Source organism: Lucilia sericata, unplaced genomic scaffold (genome assembly GCF_015586225.1).
Source record: "Lucilia sericata isolate MDLA Ls3-8-SP2 unplaced genomic scaffold, ASM1558622v1 Contig000327F_arrow, whole genome shotgun sequence".
In the NCBI taxonomy this organism is placed as follows: Eukaryota; Metazoa; Arthropoda; class Insecta; order Diptera; family Calliphoridae; genus Lucilia; species Lucilia sericata.
In genome coordinates this window covers 202,554-218,146 of record NW_023994348.1, presented here as the reverse complement: position 1 = coordinate 218,146, position 15,593 = coordinate 202,554, and the positions used below count along the sequence as shown (strand labels likewise).

The 15,593-nt window shown below is 28.5% G+C and overlaps 1 protein-coding gene across 2 annotated transcripts; it reads left to right on the top strand.

The window, feature by feature from the left end:
• Positions 1-156: 156 nt before the first annotated feature.
• On the top strand, positions 157-11,355 carry LOC119603684 (protein phosphatase inhibitor 2). Of its 2 annotated transcripts, none has more exons than XM_037955804.1 (5): positions 157-532; positions 5,240-5,597; positions 7,558-7,722; positions 7,808-7,896; positions 10,346-11,355. In XM_037955804.1, the coding sequence occupies exons 2-5, from the start codon at positions 5,467-5,469 to the stop codon at positions 10,603-10,605; spliced, it is 645 nt and encodes a 214-aa protein (XP_037811732.1). In that variant the 5' UTR covers positions 157-532; positions 5,240-5,466; the 3' UTR covers positions 10,606-11,355. The 2 variants fall into 2 exon arrangements, with proteins under 2 accessions (XP_037811732.1, XP_037811733.1); XM_037955805.1 differs by lacking the exon at positions 157-532 and adding an exon at positions 2,298-2,316.
• Positions 11,356-15,593: the final 4,238 nt, after the last annotated feature.

Below are 15,593 nucleotides of genomic sequence, written 5' to 3'. Positions count from 1 at the left end.
TTTTGAAATAAATTTTTACAAATAAATAAATTTTTTATAATTTCAGGCACAAACTTTTCATATGAAACAAACATTATTCCACTCAGGTTGTATGTTCATTACAAATTTTAATACCACCTAATGTGAATTCGCCTTGGTTTGAAACTGTCAGTTTCAAACTGTCAAGTGATGAAAAAAATCGAAGAAACGAATTTAATGCACAAGCAGAAAAAAAAAGCAGGGAGTTGTTGCGATTTTATATTGAACTGGTCCGTATAATACAAATAAAAAAGAAAACATATATACACATTTATATAAAAATAAATAGCAAGTGATATATTTTTAGAACCAATATTTGTGAATTAAAATTAAAAGAAATCTCAAAGACAAACAAAACGAAAAGGCACTATAAAAAGCCGAAACGTTGAAAAAAGAAGTGAAAAACTTAAATGATTCTCAATAAAAAGCTGTGAACAATTTTAAAATTTTGCTGATTTGTTAATAAGATTTAAAGAAATAAGAGCTTTTTATAAAAGAAGAAAACAACAAGAACGTAAGTAAACAATTTTCTAAATAAAATTAAGAGGAATTATTTCTTAATCATCATCATACATATTTATTATCAAATAGTTGTCATCATTAACACTTCCATAAGCAAAATTAATTAAACTTGTCAAGTCTAATGTAAACTGATGCATCATTCTTTATTCTGCTGATTACGAAATATATTTTTACATTATTCCCTTATCCCCCCAACCCCACCAGCTGCTACATTATATTCTTCCTTTTTAACCAGACATTATTGCAGTTGAAAGAGTTTTTACTGAAAAAATACACAATAGTAACTATAACAAAAACAACAATAACACCTACAATCAAACATTTTAACCATGTGTTATATATTCATTGCACCCTCTATACCCCACCGACTCCTTTAAAATGTATTGTGCAGCCCCAAATTATGTGCTGCTCACTTTTCTTGTTGATATTTCGCGAATACCCTACAACACTAGGATGGAAGGTGTTTTACGTTGAGTTGATGGTATGGAAGTACATATTAATTTCATGATCACAATTATTTTAATGTAATCAAACCGAACTAGAACTGAACTAGAACTGAACTAGAACTGAACTAGAACTGAACTAGAACTGAACTAGAACTGAACTAGAACTGAACTAGAACTGAACTAGAACTGAACTAGAACTGAACTAGAACTGAACTAGAACTGAACTAGAACTGAAGAACTGAAGTAGAAACTAAACTAGAACTGAACTAGACTGAACAGAACTGAACATAGAACTGAAACTAGAACCTGAACTAGACTGAACTAGAACTGAAACAGGAACTGAACTAGAACTAAACTAGAACTGAACTAGAACTGAACTAGAACTGAACTAGAAACTGAAACTAGAACGAACCGAACTGAACTAGAACTGAACTAGAACTGAACTAGAACTGAACTAGAACTGAACTAGAACTGAACTAGAACTGAACTAGACTGAACTAGAACTGAACTAGAACTGAACTAGAAACTGAACTAGAACTGAACTAGACTGAACTAGAACTGAACTAGACTGAACTAGAACTGAACTAGAACTGAACTAGAACTGAACTAGAACTGAACTAGAACGAACTAGAACTGAATAGAACTGAACTAGAACTGAACTAGAACTGAACTAGAACTGAACTAGAACTGAACTGAACTGAACTAGAACTGAACTAGAACTGAACTAGAACTGAACTAGAACTGAACTAGAACTGAACTAGAACTGAACTAGACTGAACTAGAACTGAACTAGAACTGAACTAGAACTGAACTAGAACTGAACTAGAACTGAACTAGAACTGAACTAGAACTGAACTAGAACTGAACTACTGAACAGAACTGAACTAGAACTGAACTAGAACTGAACTAGAACTGAACTAGAACTGAACTAGGACTGAACTAGAACTGAACTAGAACTGAACTAGAACTGAACTAGAACTAAACTATAGTTAGTAATATGATGATCATACATAGTTATAAAAATTGTTACGTGATCTTCTGTTCTATTACAATTATAGAAATCGGTTCCTATTTAATTGTGCATGAAAAAAGAATTATTGAATTTTTGCTTCATATCTTTATACAGTTTCATAAAGTCGGATTTAATCGACAATAATTTTGTTTCGTTTGCTTTTATTTTCTTGTTTCTTTTTTGTATTTACCATATGCATTAGTAAATCCGTTTAGTGGGGTCATTCGTACTTGATTTTTATTTCATGTTATTTTTTTAATTTTGTTTGTTTACAGGAAAATTACAAACATACATACCTATGTGCAAAGTTTTCTATAGGTATGTTTGTATATTTATACGTAGTATGTTTATTTACCTGTTTATTTCCAAAGTATTTTTTTGTTTATTTCATTTTTGTACATAATTTACATTATTTACAGTGTTTTAGATTTTCTGAAAGGAATGAAAACATTTTCCATTTGAGTTGTCAGTTTATACTAATGAAATTTGCTGCCCTACTTTGAAGGTCAAGTTTATTTTGTTCACTTCTAGTTTGCCCTATTTAAAATAGACTTATTGTTTATAACTTTTGTAATAAAATTGATTTTTTCTTTAAAGAGGGATGTGGGGGTATTATAAGTCCTTTAGAGATCTCTTAGTGGTGACCTTTGTTTGTATGATGTTTTGGAAAAATATACATAGTTGGTAAAAATAAAATGAATATTTTTTTTCATGTCTTTATTTAGGGAAGTAAAAGTAAATACATACAGTATTGTTCGAAACCTAAGCAACTTTTTTTGGCATTGTATACAAAGTGCTATATTTTCTATTTTAATTGATTTATTCAAAATTATATAATTGATAATAATAATATTATGTGTCTACATTATAATAACAACAACAAAATTTTAATTCCATTTCGATGTGAGTTACAAGAAAATAATAACTGAATTAACTCCATAAATAGCTGTTCGAAACTTAAGCAACTTTTTGATCTTCTTATGCAAATCTTTGGTCCCTTTGAGTTCCAAACACCTTTATGGAATAGATTAGTTACTAGTGTAGTTCGTATTGAAACCCAATCGGATTTTAAGCTATTCGGCCCTGCAATGTTTTCTAAAACGGCGAGTTCCGAAACAGCACTTCAAAACGCCGAACAGCATCTCTAAGGGATTTGAGTTAGGAAATTTTGATGAGCAATCAAAGAGTTTGGGTCCTATTACCCGATAACAACTCTTAGATCAACTTTGCCAAAGGTTTTGGTTCATTATCATGCTGAAAATCGCAATAAAGTAAGTTGATCTGTTCGATGTACTCAATCATATGATTCATTTTGTTGGCGAAAAACGTCCCAAAAGGAAAAACAATCCAACTTTGTTTGTGTTTCAACATCAGGACTAACTCTTCTCTTTAAAAAACATAGCCACACCCTAAAATTTTGCTCTCTATTCATTATTGGGCCTTTACTAAAAGGGTATATTGTAATATTTCCTTCAGCCTCTGAGGCTCGCATACTCTGTTTGAATTTAAGACGGAAAATGTGGACCCGTTTGTAAATAAAACTGTTTTTATTAGTCTTGCGTAATCTATTTCAATATTCTACCCAAAATTGTACAAAATTTTTGAAAAAATCGAATTTCTTTAAGTAAACTCTGTGCCATGTCACTGCGGGATTCATATGCGGTTACATCATCGTACATTAAAGACTTAAAAAAGCATGGAGGTCACACAATTAAGGTTATGGGCAAGATTTTTAGTGAGTAGAGTAAGTCCTGATGTTGAAATACAAATAAAATTGGATTGTTTTACTTTCTGGGACATTTTTGGCCAACAAAATAAACCAAAGGATTAAGTACATTGAACAGAACAAATTACTTTGTTGCGATTTTCAGCATGATAACGAACCAAATCCTTTAGCAAAGTTGATCTAAGAGTAGTTATCGTATAATGGGACCCAAATTCTTTGATTGTCCATCAAAATCTCCTGACTCAAGCCCCTTAGAGATGCTGTTCGGCATTCTGAAGCGCTGGGTCGAAACTCGCAGTTTTAGAAAACATTACAGCTGGCGAGTGGCTTAAAATCCGATTGGGATTCATTACGAACTACACTAGTAACTAATCTATTCCATAAATGTGTTTGGAACTCAAAAGGATCAAAGATTTTCATATGAAGATCAAAAAGTTGCTTCAGTTTCGAACAGCTATTTATGGAGTTAATTCAGTTATTATTTTCTTATAACTCACAGCGAAATGGAATTAAACTTTTGTTGTTGTAATTATAATGTAGACAAATAATATTATTATTATCAATTATATAATTTTGAATAAATCAATTAAAATAGAAAATATAGCACTTTGTATACAATGCCAAAAAAAGTTGCTTAGGTTTCGAACAATACTGTATATGTATATTGAAATAGATGTTTTTTAAAGTTTTTATTAGAAGAGAAATTTTTGAGTATTTTCTATTGAAAGAGAAGTTTTTGAAATTTTATATTAAAACAGAAATTTTTAGAATATTTTGATTAGAAAGAGAAGTTTTAGTCAATTTTCTGTTAAAAGAGTTTTACAATTGATAAAATCTTTGCCATAAAGATCAATGATCTTTTATTTATTATGCTTTGTACAATTTGCTTTCTAGTACACTTTGAGTAAATTTAATATTAATTTAAAATTGCTTCATAAAAATACTTTTTAAAGTTTTTTTTACTAATGTGTTAATGTCTAAACATTTTATTTAAAATGTGCTGAAATTTGTAAATTACTTTTGCAAACACTTAATGTTCGAACACATGTAGACAGAAGTTTGCATTTAAAAATAAACAATAAACAATGTTTTTATCTTTAAATTAAATTGTTTGATAATGTTTATATAGTTGGTTTCGCTTTAAATATTAGGGTGAATTTTTGTACATGAAATTTTAAAATCGGAACTAACAATTTGAAAATATTACATTAATTAAACTGTGATTATAAATAAAAATTTATATTTCTGTATTTGAGTTTTTTTTTGTTCATCCGTTTTATTATTTTATAGAAGCTTTACTTTTCTAATATTATCTAATCTCTACAAATCTGTTATAATTTTGTTTATTTGTATCTGCTCTACGTTTGCATTTAATTTATTTATTTACACTTTACCATCATAATGATACAATAAAGAGACGACGTAACACCTCCATATTCATTTTAATAAAATATAAATTTTTATTCTTCTAAATTGATTTAATTTTTCTTTTTTTTATACAAAAAACAACTACAGCTTAAGTGAATTTACAACAAAAAAATAACATATACATCATCACTACCAGTTATCGCTGTCTACCACAAACGAATATTAAACAAAAATAATAATATTCTATACTCTGTCATAATTATCAAAGTAATAAGAAAAAAAAAAAAATAATAAAACACAAGAAGTTTTAGAATAATATTTTACATTTGTATTGACATCGTCTAAAACGTTGAATAAAAACAACAAGAATCAACATGCAAAGTGTTTCGAATGGTGGTAATGCTGAAGCCGGTGGAGGTGGCAATGGTGCTAGTGGTGCTGGTGGCAAACGACCAAAAAAGGGTATTTTAAAAACTTCAAGCAGTTTTGATCGTACTGGTGCAAGGTAATATTAATTAATTTGCATTTAGGTTTGTATGTATACATGTGTAGGTATTAAGAAAGTATTTTATTTCTGTTAATGAGGTTTTAATTAGGTGATTAATTTCTGTTTATGTTTGTCAAAGTACAATATATTGAGTCACATTGCAAAAAGTTTACCACTTGTTAAGTAAAAAGTAATTAAAATAAAAATAATTTAGAGATATAAAAGTCATGCTACTTTATATAAAGGGAATAGTAAAACAAAATTAATATTTAGGAGAATTTTTAGAAATTCTTTTCTATTAAAAGTGAATTTTTCGGAAAATCTTCTATGAAAAGAAGATTTTTTTTTCGAATTTTTAATTAAAAGAAACATTTTTTTTAAATTTCTATACAAACATTTAAAGAGATGTTTTCTAAAATATTCTATGTATTTAAGAGAAATTTTTGATATTCAAAAGAGAAAAATATTGAACATTTTTTTTAAAGAGAATATACCAAAATTTTATATTAAAAGAGAAAATTGAAAATATCCTAATTTAGATATTTTTTTTTATTGAAGTCTAAAATTTCGTAAATTTTCTATTAAAAGAAAATTTCGAAAATTTGCAATTAAAAGTGAAAATATCCAAAATTTTCATTAAAAGAGAAAATATAGAAAATTTTCAATAAAAGAGAAAATTTCTCAAACATTTTCAATAAAAGAGAAAATTTCTTAAAATTTTCCATTGAAAGAGAAAATTTCTCAAAATGTTCCATTAAAAGTGAAAATTTCTCAAAATTTTTCATTAAAAGAGAAAATTTCGAAAAAAATTATATTAAATGAGAAAATTTCGAAAAAATTTCTATTAAAAGAGAAATTTTCGAATATTTTCAATTAAAAGAGAAAATTACGAAAAATTTCAATTAAAAGAGAAAATTTTGAAAAATTTCTATTAAAAGAGAAAATTTCGAAAAATTTCTATTAAAAGAGAAAATTTCGAAAAATTTCTATTAAAAGAGAAATATTCGAATATTTTCTATTAAAAGAGAAATTTTCGAATATTTTCTATTAAAAGAGAGAATTTTGAAAATTTTCTATTAAAAGAGAAAAATATCGAAAATATTCTATGAAATTTCGAATATTTTCTATTAAAAGAGAAAATTTTGAAAATTTTCTATTATAAGAGAAAAATATCGAAAATATTCTATGAAAAGAGAAAATATTCTATTAAAAGAGAAAATTTTAAAAATTTTCTATTAAAAGAGAAAATTATAAAAATTTTCTATTAAAGAGAAAATTTCCTATTAAAAGGGAAAATTTCAAAAATCTATTAAAACTTTAAAAATGGATAATTTTTCAAGTTTTCTATTCAAATAAATCTAAAGAGAATATTGCGAAATATATTCAATTTAAGAAATAAATTTTAAAATTAAATTGTATTAATTTGATTTCAGGCAATGTTTAGTCATATTCCAGTTAAATATATCAACGTCAAAGTAATGATTCACACGATAATTTATTTACTTAAGTTTATTGTTTTCTATTCATTATAATACTCGGAGAGTAAGAATTTGTTATAATTGTTGACACCTAAATTAACCAATTCGCAAGCAGTTAGATAAATGTTATAAATTATAAATTCTTAACACGTATTAATTTTAGTGACTTATTTGAATCAATTCCTAAAAAATTAGCATAACCAATAGTTATAAAAAATATAACATTTTTAAATTGTATTCCACTTATGATTAGGATATTAAAAGTTTATTTTTGGTTAATTAAGCACATTTTCAATGCAAAATTACCAAAATAAACTAATACGTACTATAGATTTCTTGTTCTTTAAAAACTAGCTTAATGTAAAAAAAATAAACTAGTACGTAAATAGAAATAACTAATTAGAACGAACAATTAATTTATTTATATTGATATTATAAATAATATGTATGTCTATTTGAGCAGTTATAAATATTATATTTTTATTCTAATTTTAAAATAGTTGCCGTAAAAGCGCTAAATTCGATGAACTTAATGTCTTACAAACCTTTCATCCAGCTGATAAAGATTATGGTCATATGAAAATTGATGAACCTAAAACGCCATACAGTTTAGCAGAACCAGATCCACAACGTGATCAATTAGATGCTGAATTATTAGCTGAAAAGTAAGTTTTGTTTTTCCATATAATTCTAATTAAATAAAATACTAAATCAATAATATTAATGTGCGTGTTTTTTTTTTTGAAATAGATTACGTATTGCTGCCAACACACAAACGCCTTCATTCGATGATGAAGAAGAGTCTGATGAAGAATTTGAAGAGACACCAGAGGAAAAAGGTATTGTATTACTAATTACAATTTAATAGAGACAACAAAGCTTGCAAATATTAGGTGTCAGTCAGATTTATTCTAGCTGATTATATTTGTATGGATTGTTTGTTTTAAGTCACGTGTTTATAGGTTTAGACACAAGATTGTATTGATTTGTAATTCGCAATATTTTGAGTGAAAGCACAGATGATAAGGAATCGTGATAAGGAAACAAATTTAGAAATTAGCTTTAAATAGAATTATTATTTTTTATTCAGAATCAATATGGGGATATACTTTCAACAGATAATGGTGTTTTTTTCATGATTTTAATTCATGTTAATTTTATAAATTGAACTAAATTCGATGTAATTAATGTAAATCCTCTTTTTAATTAGGTTATAAACATAAAAAGACTTGATTTTTTTTTTAAAGACATAATTTTGTAAAATTCTATATAAAATGAGAACTTTTTAATAATTTTCTATAAAAAGAGCAATTTCCAAAAATTTTCTACAAAAAAGAAAAATTCTTTAAAATTTTATATGAAAATGAGATATTATTTGAAAAATTTCTAAAAAAAGGGACATTTTGAACAATTTTTTTTAAAAGAGAGAAATTTTGGAAACATTTTCTATAAAAAAGAAACATTGGGAAATTTTTCTATATGAAAATGGAAATTGGAAATTTTTATTATAAAAAGAAAAATTCATGAAGTTTTTGCTCTAAAAAAAGAAGTTTTAGGAAAATTTCCTATAGAAATCGAAATTTTGAAAAATTTCCAATAAAAAGAAAAATTTTGGGAAATTTATGGTAAAAAGAGAAATTTTAAGAAAATGTTCTATAAAAAGAGAAATTTTCTATAAAATTTTTTCAAAATTTCCGAAATTTTCTATTGAAAAGACAAAATTTCCAAAATTTTTTATTGAAAAGACAAAATTCTAAAATTTTCTATTGAAAAGACAAAATTTCCAAAATTTTTTATTGAAAAGACAAAATTTCCAAAATTTTTCTATTGAAAAGAAAATTTCCGAAAATTTTCTATTGAAAAGACAAAATTTTCAATAGAAAAAAATTTCCGAGAATTTTCTATTGAAAAGATAAAATTTCCAAAAATTTTCTATTGAAAAGATAAAATTTCCAAAATTTTTCTTTTGAAAAGAGAAAATTTAAGAAAATTTTCTATTGAAAAGATAAAATTTCCAAAATTTTTCAATTGAAAAGAGATAATTTCCGAAATTTTTCTATTGAAAAGAGAAAATTTCCGAAATTTTTCTATTGAAAAGACAAAATTTTCAAAATTTTTCTATTGAAAAGAGAAAATTTCCGAAATTTTTCTATTGAAAAGACAAAATTCCAAAATTTTCTATTGAAAAGACAAAATTTCCAAAATTTTTTATTGAAAAGACAAAATTTCCAAAATTTTTCTATTGAAAAAGAAAATTTCCGAAAATTTTCTATTGAAAAGACAAAATTTTCAATAGAAAAAAATTTCCGAGAATTTTCTATTGAAAAGATAAAATTTCCAAAATTTTTCTATTGAAAAGAGAAAATTTCCGAAAATTTTCTATAGAAAAGACAAAATTTTCTATTGAAAAAAATTTCCGAGAATTTTCTATTGAAAAGATAAAATTTCCAAAATTTTTCAATTGAAAAGAGATAATTTCCGAAATTTTTCTATTTAAAAGAGAAAATTTCTGAAATTTTTCTATTGAAAAGAGAAAATTTCCGAAATTTTTCTATTGAAAAGAGAAATTTTTCTATTGAAAAGACAAAATTTTCGAAATTTTTCTATTGAAAAGAAAAAATTTCCGAAATTTTTCTATTGAAAAGAAAAAATTTCCGAAATTTTTCTATTGAAAAGAGAAAATTTCCGAAATTTTTCTATTGAAAAGACAAAATTTCCGAAATTTTTCTATTGAAAAAACAAAATTTCCGAAATTTTTCTATTGAAAAAACAAAATTTCCGAAATTTTTCTATTGAAAAAGAATATTTCCGAAAATTTTCTATTGAAAAGAAAAATTTTCTATTGAAAAGAAGATTTCCGAAAATTTTCTATTGAAAAGAGAAATTTTCTCAAAATTTCTTTTTTATAGAAAATTTCTCAAAATATTTCTTTATATAGAAAATTTTCTCTTTTTACCATAAATTTCCTAAAATTTCTCTTTTTATTAAAAAGAAAAAAAGACATTTTTCAAAAATTTTCTATTGAGAAGTTTTCCGAACTTTTCTATAAAGAAGAGAAATGTTTCGAAATTTTTTTATTGAAAAGAGAGTAGATCCGAAAATTGTCTAAGAAAAGAAATACATATTTTTAAAAATATTTTATAGAAACAGTAATTTACAACAATTTTCTGCAGGAAGAGATTAAAAGATAAATTTTTTAAAAATTTTTTATTAGAAGAGACTTTTTGAGATTTATTATAAAAAGTTAAATTATTTAAAAACTTTCTTTCTGTCCCATTTTTATTTTAGCACGACGCATAGAATTCGAACGACGCCGCAAGGCCCATTACAAAGAATTTGAAGCGGTTAAGCTGGCACGCAAGCTAATAGAAGAAGAACTAGCTGACGATGATGACGAGGGTGATGATTCAAATGAAACAGCTAATAAAGATAAATCAATATCACAAGCAAGTGAAACAACAGCTGAAATTGATGCTCAGTCGCCAGAACGAGGCACACAAAGTTCATCGAATGTCCGACAAATGGAAATTGATGGGGAGAAAATTTAAAATAATTAATATATCGTTTAATAATACGTGTAAAAATAAAATAGAAAGCAACACAACAACACACACTTCATAAAAAATAATAAACATACATATTAATACAAATTAACATAATTTGGTAACGTGATCTTGATTTTAAAACTATAATTAATAATCAATTAAATTAAAGAGAAGAAAAAAAAAACATACATACATATGCTACATATAAATAAACATTTATCATTCAGGTTAGTAACATTGATGTAGAGAGTAATAGCTACTACATATTGATATAATAAATATATAAACATAAATACATATTTATTTTAAATATGTTTAATTATATTACAAAAAACAAACAACAACAAAAATCTAAATATATACAAATAACAAATCATTTTTGTTTTAGATATCAAAATTAATTTGTATTTATTCTAAGAAAACCACCTTAATCTTTTCACCTTGTTGTTTTAACTTCTCCCTCCCCCTCCTTCACATACTAAATGTTGTAAACTATTTTGTGTGTTTTTAAGCTCCAAGCTTTTGTCAAGCTTATTGATAAATTATTGATAATTTAAGTGCCACATTATTATCTCAATGAATTTCATTTACAAACACAAATTATTATAAATTTAACTCAATATTTTGTTATTTTAACATTTTTCCTAAACAGTTTAATTTATTTTTAATATTCATTTTTTTTTTTTGAAATCTGTTATGCTTCCGAGCCACATAACACCAATTAATAAATAAAATAAACGTATTATTAATTAATTAATAAACTTTTAATTCAAAGAAAACATAACGAAGTTATAAATAATATTTAAATAATTTTTAAAAAAGCAACTAAAACTAATTTTGACTGATTTATATTTTTTTAAATGTAAAATTTATTTGCCAATTAAATGGTGTTGAAATGAGCAAAAGAAAAATTAAGCATTAATTCTAATTGGGTTCAAAAGTTAAGTGAATTAAAACTAAACAAAGAAGATATGAAAAATAAACTGTGAAAATAACAAGAGATTTGCATAAATAATTTAAGTTAATCTAAATAAACGTTAAAAAAAAAAGATTCAAATAAAAAATTTTGTTTTAATTAATGGGAGTTAAAAGTATTCAATTAAAGGCGACAATTTTTTAAAATATCACCCTAAAAGAGAGTAATAGTTTCGGAAATATTTTATTAAAAAAGGCCTTTTTATACAAATTTGTATTAAAACGGAACTGTTTAAAAAATATTCTATTGAATGAGAAATTTTTGGAAAAAATTCTATTAAAGGAGACATTTATTTTTGCAAATTTTCTATAAAGTGACGTTGTTTGAATATATTCTAATGAAAAGATAAATTTTTCGAAAATTTTCTATAAAATGATACATTTTTCAGAAGTTTCTCATGACTGTGCATTGATCTATCTCGGTGTTGATCCCAAGATTATAGATTCAATGGGTGCGATGTTGGGGTCTTCGTTGACCCCTCTCTTTCGATTCGTCTGGTGCTTTTCAGCCTGTCAAGGTAGCATCCCAGCAGTTCGACGGGACAGTCCCGAACTGACCACTTAACCTACCACTTGTGGTGGCCCCTAGCCACCTGACTACCCAGGTGACCAACCATTTTAACATGGGCTTGTCCTACGAGGAAGTCAATCGTCACTTTACACCCTACAAAGATACAGTCAAGAGACGATTGCCTCCGCTCTCGCTTACAAAGGGGACACTAAAGTGACGACTGTCTTCATTCTCGTTTAAAAAGAGTTTATTTGTGACGAAAGACCAAAAACATATGAATTAGAGGTGGTAAGATATTAATGGAACTAAAATTTAAAAATTTCAAGTGTCTACTCTCTAGAATACTATGGGACAATAATGTGACGATTGACCCGAAAGATATAAATTTGAGTCAACCAGATGGTGCCACATTAGTAGAAAGTAACAATCATTTCTCCAAAAGATGGGTAAAATAGCTACTTTCGGAAGAACAAAAAAAAAAAAAAAAAACTTTTAAGAGTATAATCTCTAGGTTACTTGAGGGCAGTAAAGAGACGACTGTCTCCGCTCCCGCTTACAAAGAGGACACTAAAGTGACGACTGTCTTCATTCTCGATTACAAAGGGTACATTCGTGACGAATGACCCAAAACATACGAATTACGATCATCCAGGTGGTTAACTATTAGTGGAAATTACTGTCTTTTTCGTATGCATTGACTCTTTGTCGAACTGCTGGGATGCTACCAGTCTTTCCGCAACGTGATTACTTGGCAAGAGATTAGATAGCTTGAGCTCTTCAGCAAAGTGCTTGTGCATGGACCGGCTCAGCCATGTACAAAAATTGTCACCTGAGTGGTCGTTCTCTTTTCGGGAAGCTGCTCAGGGTCGTGTGGTGAACCGTCCCAAGTTCACTCAGTAGTTGAAAAAGACCACCGTGAAATAAGGTCGACAATAAGGCACTCGACATTCGTCTGTTCCCTATATTAAGGGCGGCTGGAAGGTACAATCTGATTCTGTCAGTCCGAATGTTCTTGGTTGAAACAAAATCCAGGATGTGTCTGACTCTTATTGAGCGGCATCGTGGTCTGCGTTTGACTCCAAAGGATCGACAGTATCCTTTTTCATACCTGTGGTAGAGGTATAAACTACTAATTCCCCCCATGAAATGTCAATTAATAAAGACGGCCCTATGTTCTTGGTCGAGGGTGCAAAAATCAGAGTAACCAAGGAAGGATTTGACGACAGTCTCTCAGGTCTGAAAGGATTAAACCTTTATGAGACTGATGAGTGCGCATGGTGTCCTCTGAGCCGCAAAAAGCGGAAAAAACGGATAGAACCCGGAGATAAACAAGAGACAGGACACAGAACAGGACGAACGGAAAAGGTGACGCTTTCTCCGGTATGTTAGATCGCTGGATCTAACATGCAACTCTGACCACCAGGGAAAAGCGTTTGCGGCGAAAACATACCTACCACATACAGAATTATGAAGCCAAGCTTAATACTACTGTTGTGGAGGTCAGGTCAGCCACGACTAAAACGGAACCAAACCAGAGCAGGCGTGTGGTCACATCTGAACATGTGCCCCATGTCAGCACTGGACCGAACACGATCACCGTCTCGGAGAATCTTGACGTACAGCTATCTTCATCAAAGAAGGCCACTTTGGGACCAAAGAGAGGTAATGACCAATGCAGCACGAAGAAGTCTATTAGCATAACAACCAAGGGACTGTCTGCAATTTTCTCTACTTTACACCAAGCAGGCCTAGTATAAAGCGGCAAAGGTCAGGTGAAACGCAGGTGTCTGAGGGTAAGCGGTTGAAACCATGAACTAGCTTAACATCAGCACCTGAGCTACAAGTAGCCATTATAGACCGTAGTCAACCCGATGGGAATATGACTACGGACAGATGGGCGCTTCCATCTGCTTTATGGAGAAGGAAGTTATCCACTTGGTCTTAATCCAAGAACAGTGGCTTGTAGCCAGTAAAGTTCGAGGCGTCCGGTCACGAAACTATGTGCTCCTTTCTCCAACCCCTGAAGGTAAAATAAGGAGCTATATTTTTCAGTCAGAAAAGACATTAATGTTTTTCTTCTATCTAATTACAGTGCTGGTAGTTACGACTCAGTAGATTATCTATCTAGGACTTTAAGAGAAGCCTAATATGCTTCATGTAGGGAGCGGCAGGTACCTAGGAAATTCCGGCAACCATGGTGGAACCCTAAACTAATGCAGCTAAGGAAAGAATGTATGAAACTAATTAATAATGCGAAGAGGGATCAAAACCAAGCAGAGACGATTATCGCCAAAGCTAGACAACACTTTCAAGAGGGAAACCTGCGAGCTAAGAAGGAATCTTGAAATCCTGGTGACCCTATCAAAATTGATAGATAACTGGGCTTTGAGTGAGACGGAACTTAGATGGTCAAATATCACCATTTGTAGAATATCGAGACTGCTATGGCCCACTCTGACAACGGATAAGACTAGGACTCTCTTGTCTCTTAGTAAGAACTCGATTAGACTTCTAACTGGTATAATTACTGGGCACTGTATGATAGGACATATGTCGGAACGTATGGGCTACCCACATAATACTTAGCTACTGCAGAAGCTGTTTGGACGAAGAAGCCTAGCCCAACCTTACAAGAGCACAGACTAATCTACCTTGGTAAAGACTATTTTAACTTGATAGAGCTACTTTATTAGTAATACTAGTCTAGCGACGAAATTCGACATAAACAGGTTTTATAGGAACAAAAATCTACTAAATTTGATGAAGATCACTCCATAGTTGACCCTACGGATTGGTTCATAATTGACCATATCTCCCACATAAGGACCCCATGAGAAAATGACTTTTAAGCTCATAATGGTCTTCAAACACAAGTAAAGCGATAAAATTTGTGAAAAATCAAGGTTATACACAGAGAAAACAGATTCGTTGTCACAACCGAATTTGATTCCTATAGGAATCAAAATATTTCTACCAAATTTTATAAGCATCGCTCCATAATTGACCCTAGCCCCCGATAACTGACTTTAAAATAAAAGTAGAGGAGTGGGGGAAAATTTGACAAAAATAAATTTTATCAGAACTAAATTCTCTCTATCACATTTTATGAGGATCGGTTCATAATTAACCCTCATACAACTCCTCTTATAGAAAATCTGTTTATTGTCAATAGATCAAACTTGCTTACCTTTTTATTGGGACCATTTCAAAATAAAACACTCATACTTTTAGTCGGCTTTCTGATTTTTATTTAGTTCAATATAGTTTTTTTTTTTTTTTTGTTTGATTAAGTTTTAATTTTACAATCAACTTATTTCGAAAAAGAAAATTAAAGTGTTAATTACACACATAAACAATAAATAATAGTTATATTATAAACGCTATTTATAATACACTTGAGACACCACCTAGGGGGTGTGTGGTAAGTGATTATACTATAAACAACGAATATTAATTGAATATATTAAGAAATATTAGATAAACGTCAAAATTAAGAAATTATTTA